Source organism: Diplotaxodon limnothrissa, linkage group LG10, assembly GCF_057381915.1.
Source record: "Diplotaxodon limnothrissa isolate DT_005_m linkage group LG10, D_limnothrissa_male_GT1.1, whole genome shotgun sequence".
NCBI classification, from domain to species: Eukaryota; Metazoa; Chordata; class Actinopteri; order Cichliformes; family Cichlidae; genus Diplotaxodon; species Diplotaxodon limnothrissa.
Window position 1 is genome coordinate 24,723,779 of NC_140605.1, and position 7,592 is coordinate 24,731,370.

Consider the following 7,592-nt stretch of genomic DNA (forward strand, 5'->3'; position numbering starts at 1 on the left):
TTTAGGCGTCTGTCAGGAGAAAGATCCACGCAGGATTTGGTTTCTCTGTGTAACATTACAGGACAGTTGCCATACATTTTCAAGTCAGTTTCAACAATGTATATCCAATCAAACTGTATCATTACAGCATTGTTTAGGTGATTAAATACAAAAGAAATGAAGATAAAAACAGTAACAGCTGGCAATCAAGGTAAAACAACCTTATGATCAGGTCTTAATCATTATTGTTTAAAAGTAAATCTTTCAATCCTTACTTCAGTGACTTGTTTGAAGTTTCTGTGCTTGCTGTCGCAGTTTTGTGTCAAATAGTTGTAGTTTTTGAACAAAGTTTGCAAAGACTCCAATGTTGTGTCTGTTCAGAACCAGTGTAATGAGGAGACTGAGTACAGGTTTGGAATTGTCAGTTACAGAAGAATGCAGCAATGTTTGAATTTGAATTTGTTATTCTTATTGTTTTAACAACAATAACTACCAGGATCATGCCATAGCAACACAGTGATGCCCAATCAAATGTCAGATACAAGGGATCTGACATTACACATCCAACAGGACAGTAAAGCAATGGGCATCAATGCAACAAGTCAGGCCTTAAAAAATACCTGAGTTATATAACAGCACACTGACAGTGTCTCATAAACATGATATTCACTTCAATTTAATTTTAATTAGATGGGCAGATCTGTCCAGAGCAATATCCCAGCAATTTAACTGACTTGATGCTATACTCTGATCAGGAAGTGATTTTTTTTTCTTTTTTAAATTAAATAATCTTTCATTTAAAAACATAATAATTTTTGAGCAGTGTATTTAAATTCCTAATAATAATGTAATTTCAAAAAATTACATTATTATTTAATTTTTGCATTTTTGATTATTTTTTCTCCTTCAGTACTGTTTTCATATTTCACTTTGCTCTCACTCATGCTTGGTTATATTTATGTGCATGTCATCTGTATATGGTAAAGTGCTTTGTTACATCCTACAGAGCAGGAGCTTTTCTGGGGGCTTGTCTTCTCCTGTTTTTTTGCTTATTTGTTGGCTTGTTTTGTTTTTTTCTATAAGCTACAGTCCAATTAGCCCGTCTTGAATCAGTGGAAGCTTGAGAAGTGACAAAACCCCATCCTTCACCTCTGTCTCAGCCAGTGGAAGCTGGTAGAAATCATGCTGGACGTTAGCGAGAACGAGAACCCCCCAATGCATTGCAATGTTTTGCTTATCCTCAGAAAATGTCTTTGTAAAAAGTAAATAAAAAATCTTCTAATTCAATCTTCTAATCCTTTTCCATGGCAGATATGTTGAATTCTCAGTCAACAGGTACAAAGAATTTAAGGGAGATGCTGATTTTTTGCAGACTAGGTCACTTCATGGAATGTACAGATGAGTGTGAATGAAATATAATAGTTTTGTAAATTGTATTTTACATTTAAACACATGAAAAAACAGAAAAGTACTGAGGGATACTCTGATATACATGAGAAGTGAGAAAATGTACGTGTATTGAAGAAAATGAAAAACTATATTAAGAAAACCTGGACAAAACAAAGAAATGAACAACCAAAAAAAAAGAGAGTGCTGGCTCAATATAGACAAGATGACTTAACATCTGGGGAATAAAAGGATGTGGTTTCAACTGTAGTGTTCTGTGGTGTAAATAATGATGTGAGAGTGAGTTTGAAGAAATTATGTACGCTAAATTTTCACCCATTAAACTCTGCCGTCCTGTCCATTTTCTTTCTCAGTTACTTCCTTCAACCCGACAAGTGACAGATGACAGTTTTCCTTCATGAACTTGAAAGAAAAAAAAATGTGGTAAATATTTTACTCCACTGGAAAAAAAAAACTGACATGAAGAGCTGTCACTGATAGTTGATGCCATTTAAGCCTTTAAAAAAATAGTTATCAACTAGAATATCTATTTTTTACAGGAACAGCACACTTTACCCAAATGTATTTAAGGCCATGTTGCACTAAAGATGGAAAAAACAGGCAAATGTAAAACACACTGTCAGTTTATCATTACTGTTTGTATCTAATATGAAACTTTCACACTGTTAGTTAATAGAAATGCTTTTGGCCCCATCATGTGGTCAGTGCTGATCACTGCATTAAATGCAAATCAAGCTTCGTCTTGTCTCAGAATCAGAATCAGAAAGGGTTTTATTGCCAAATGTTGAGCGGGTTTACAACATTAGGAAATTGCTGCGGTGCTTCAGTGCAAACATACTGTTATAAATTAAGCTTAAATAGACATGAAAATAAAAATGAGAATAAGAATTAAAAGTGCTAAGTAGATAGATAGATATATACATGATATATACATGAGTGCAGGTGGTGATCAGTGCCAAACATGGAATGATGCAGTGAACACAGCGTAGGGTCATGTGTTAGTGGTGGGAACAGTCATACGGTTATTGTTCGTGTGTCCAACAGCAGAGGGGAAGAAACTGTTCTTATGGCGAGCGGTTCTGGTGCGAATGGACCGGAGCCTCCTGCCTGAGGGGAGCAGGTCAAACAGACTGTGTCCAGGGTGAGAAGGGTCCAGATGCTGCAGGATGAAGTGTAGGGCCATGTTGATGGCGTCGTCTACAGACCTGTTGGCTCTGTATGCAAACTGCAGGGGGTCCAGGAGGGGGGCCGTGAGGGTCTTGAGATAGGAGAGAACCAGGCGCTCAAAAGACTTCATGACCACAGATGTCAGAGCCACGGGTCTGTAGTCATTTAGTCCAGTGATCCTAGGTTTCTTGGGGACAGGGATTATGGTAGAGGACTTGAAGCAGGCAGGCACATGACATGCCTGCAGTGAGGAGTTGAAAATGCCAGAAAACACTGGGGCCAGCTCGTTTGCACAGTGTCTGAGGGTGGCAGGAGACACACCGTCTGGGCCGGGAGCTTTTCGAGCACTGTTCTTTCCCTGTACTAGCCAACATTACAGATTGTCACAGACCAATTGATAATGATAAAGTAATACAAATAAAGAAAATGTAAAAAAGAAAGAAAAATCAACTTGTGCATTAAGTAAAATGCAGCATTATTTCTCTTATCTGTTATGCTTGCTTTTGTTGTAATAACGTTTATGGATAAAACAACCAACAAACATTCCTATCAGTGCTGCATTTGTGTCACATAAAATATTTTAATTAAAATGTTACTTAGTCAATTAGAGTTCTTTCTACAATGAAACAGGATAATGTGTAAATTCATTGCCAGCTGCCTCGTGTGCCCTTCATGTTTTTCTTATTGTTGCTTCATAAGAATGAGTGAGCATTTATTATTATGGATCATCTACTATGATTTGTAATAATGAACAAACAAGCCATTGTTATGCATGATACCGATTCTGTAGTTGCACACTGACCTCTGTGCAGCTACAGCAGTGGTGGTTTAGCAGCTCAGTGAAAACAGGATATAGTTTGTGGTTTCTAAGGTCACATTGTGAAGAGTAGCTGTGATGCTTGAGGCACGGCTCACATTTCCTAAACAAAACACAATGTAAGCAAAGCACCAACACTGCTGACCAGAGCCTTGTTTTAATATCCAAGGATATCTCATATGAACTATATTTTATCATACACATCAAAACATACACTACCAAGCAAAATTGTAAAACATTATTAAAAGAATAAAAATTATAAATGTGCAGACTTGTAAATAAGTAATAATGTATGGGCAGACCCATATGGAAAAGATATATATAAATCTTATAAAGTTTGTATCTGTCTTGTGTGAAACTTGTATGAAAAGCATATAAGAGAGAAAACAGATATAAGATCCCTTGAAAATTTATATAATGAAACTTGTATGTTTTGGATACTTACTAAAACAATGTATGAAAGTAATGAGAAAGTGGCCACTTTCATGAGTAAATCATGTAAGCCTTATATGATTTACTCATGAAAGTGGCCACTTTCATGAGTAATCACATATAAGTTTTTACTATTTCTTTTCCATATGGGGACGCAGCATGGTGGCGTGGTGGTTCGCACTGTTTCCTCCAAATAAGAAAGCCCTCAGACTGACTCCCTCATCTGGCTGTGGCCTTTGTGTGAGTGATGTTTTCTTCATATACAATTTTGGAGTAAAAAATGTTATTTACAGCAACATCTGAAAGAAGTAACAACAGAAATGTAAATGTTAATGATGCATTAAAAGCTTGTAAAAACAGTCCAAGTGTTAAAGTATCATACCGCACAGTAGTGATGTAACAGAAATAATTCATCAAACATAATTTTCCTGCTTTACTATATTACTTTCTTTAATGTTTAATATACTGTATATGTGCATACATACTGATTTGACAAAGTTTTTGTTAATTTTCAGAATTCAGAGAGACAAATAAAGACATGAGATAACATCTCTTACCTTTATTAACAGTAAAAAGTAAAGTGAGAAGTAGAGCGGCAACACTTGTTAGTACAACCACAATCACCACAGAAACTGGAGAATTTGTACCTAGAAAAATCAAATATGAATGCTTTAAGAGTTGAGATCATGTAAATGCTGGATGGTACATAAAGAGTTACAACAATTCGCTGTACTAGATTTGTCCTTGCTTTTAATACAGCAGACTGTTAAATTTCTGAAAGCCAACCTATCCATACAGGTGGAAGCTATAGATAAAAACTTTTTATATTTCCATGAAATACAAACCTGTACAGCTTATAAGGTGGATGACGGTTTGTTCAATGCCTCAAGGCCTCAAGCCACTTGCAATTTATGTTTCAGTATCTGTAAAGTAACTGGTCTATAGAACATTGTTCTAATTACATAAATAACTTAATTTAGAACAATGCCTATAAATACATAAACTAAACAAAAAAAAATTAAAAATATAAAATAAATGAATATTTAAGTATAACATTTTTTATATTACCTGCACATCTTGTAAGGTGGATGATGGTTTGTTCTCTGCTTATATTGTTTTGAACGATACACATCAGCTTTCCCATCAGTTCACCATGTAAGCTGATGGTAACATTTGAAATGCTGTGGTTTTCTGCAATCTTGGGTTGGGTTTTTATCAACAGGTTATCATCTAAAAGCAAGATGAACTCTACTTCATCTCCTTCAGAGGAAAAACTGACTGTCTTTTGTTCTGGTGACAAACAGACCTGAGATACAGCAGGTTTTGACACAGGAGCTGAAAGACAAATATAGTCAGCAGTGTCAGTTGCAATATAACATTCACTGACAGCACTGCAAACTGTAAGGCCTATGTACACCTAAATGAGAGATACATGTAGATACTAGGTATTATGTATGTGTCTGAAAAAATACAATAAATAACCAGCAATACTGCATGAAAGAATATATATCAAGATCCATTATGAATATAATCCAGGAAGTTTGTTCATATAGGTCTCCACAAAATGTATTTAAAAAATGCAGATTGCAAATTTTGCAAAATCTTCAGACATTTTGCTCAACAAAATGACAAAATAAATATAGCGTGTTTTTCAATTTTGAAGATATTTTCTTTCTTAACTTTTAATTTGATAAAATACATTAAAGAACACTACCTGCACAGCTTGTAAGGTGGATGATTGTTTGTTCTCTGCTGACAATGTTTTGAGCAACACATGTCAGGTTTCCCATCAGCTGACCAGGTAAGTTGATGGTGACATTTGAAATGTTGTTGTTTTCTTTACCGTTGGCTGTAGGCTGTAATTTTGTCTTATTGTCCACAGACAAAATTAATTCTGCTTCATCTCCTTCAGAGGAGCAGCTGACTGTCATCTGTTTGCGTGACAAACACACCTGAGATACAGCTGGTTCTGACACAGGAGCTGAAAGACAAACATATAGTCACTTACAGAGGCAGTACCAGTTGCAACACAAGATCAACTGCCAGATCATCTCTTGCTATATAATCTTTATAAGTGCGTACACATGTGTTTGAAATGTGTGCACAAAAATCAATATTTGACAACTCATATAATGTACAGCCACCAGCAATAACAATGATCAGCATAATCTGAAAACTCTGTTCATGTACGTATTTGCAAAAACTGTCTAACAAACTACAGGTTTTGAATTTTGGACCTGACACACACTGCTTAACACCTTCATCCTTTTTCAAGATGAATAAAATGTATTTTTCTTTTTTTTAATTTCTGGTTTTAGATCTGTAACACATTTTGTTTTTATGTTACTGCACATAAATTTGAAGAGAATATGTTTTTAGTCTTACCGAGTATATGTAGATGGATGTTAACTGTGTGCAATAACACACCATCAGTAGAACTGTGTGTTTCCATGCTGTACTCTCCAGAGTCATGTTTTGTTGCTTTTTCGAGCTTCAATGTACCATTTGGGAAAAATATAGTACGATTCTTGTATTTTTCATTGAGACTAATTAATGTATCATTTATTAAGGTTAAAATTTTTTCTGTACTCTTTTTCAAGCTTGTCTTCATATGTGGATTAGTAGGTATGTAAAAAACGAGTGGTTCTCCTAAAACTCCAAAACACGTCTGGGGTCCAGGTTCAGTTAGATTGCATTCTGAAGACCCTGGTAAGAAAATGAATAAATAAAGACATGCAAAAATAGAAATTAATAATGTCATTTGTTTAATAAATAGAAATTGCTGTATATAAAACATTTGTGTTTATCATTATTGACAAAACTTATATCCCTAAAAACACCAGACCACATATTAAATAATAAGCTAAAATGACAAAAATTCCATTATTCCATTGTTTAATAAAATTGTTTTATGAATGACTTCAAAATATGCGCTTAGTTTATTAAAAGGTTGATGCGTACTTTGTCCCACAGCAGTCACTGCCAAAGCTACTGTGATCACGTAGATCGAAATCATTTTCTGTTGAGACAGAATCAGAATATCAGAAACAACAAAGACATTTATTATTTCGTGTTGTGCATGTGTAGTGTACAGCCAAATTCAGTTGTATCTAGAAATAGACACTTTAATAAACACTTCACTTGGATAATATAGATTATGTGTGTATGGATTATCTACATAGTAGATCAACAGGAGTTTATACATGCATATAGGCCAACTGTTTACATGCCATGACAACAGTCAAAGAAGTCACTCACCACATTTAAAATATGTCTCTTTTGCAGTTTGTTGCCTGTGAATTCCTCACTGGCACCTGGGTGATATGCTCTTGTGTTTTTCAGTTGTGCGGCGAGAATGATGGAAGAAGTTATTTGCATTGAGTATTAATGAAGCTTATGCGTAATAAGGAAGATCTGTAACTATACATCTGTCTACTACCTGAGTGTTCACTGGCTAGTATTTGCTTTTCACCACTTCCACTTTGTCACACTATCAAGCTCATTGCTGACATCACTGGTCTGTACCAATAATCTCTCTGCCCTCCATCTTTAAGCCAATCAGCCTCCAGTCTACGTGTTTTAAATCTCACTCCATATTTGTCATACTCCCTTCCAGACTCCTTTACTCAAAACACTTCCTCCCAATCTTCGCCTCTTTCACGTTACTCAGAGCTCTATCCAAGCTCAGAGGAGTCGTGCGTAATTCCTATGACACTGGGAATTCATTTATAATTGGCAATCAGAGTCAAATTGCCAATTGAACTATGTTGATCAAAAGAATCATGTTGAA

At 35.3% G+C, this 7,592-nt stretch overlaps 1 protein-coding gene across 1 annotated transcript; it reads right to left on the minus strand.

The window, feature by feature from the left end:
• Window positions 1-4,422: 4,422 nt before the first annotated feature.
• Window positions 4,423-7,120, minus strand: LOC146624518 (uncharacterized). The gene is made up of 6 exons (XM_085363454.1): window positions 7,061-7,120; window positions 6,764-6,821; window positions 6,188-6,508; window positions 5,517-5,783; window positions 4,857-5,137; window positions 4,423-4,449 (listed from the first exon to the last, which is right to left on the minus strand). Exons 2-6 carry the CDS (start codon window positions 6,816-6,818, stop codon window positions 4,423-4,425), a joined length of 951 nt encoding a protein of 316 aa, XP_085219580.1. The 5' UTR covers window positions 6,819-6,821; window positions 7,061-7,120.
• Between the last annotated feature and the right edge of the window lie 472 nt (window positions 7,121-7,592).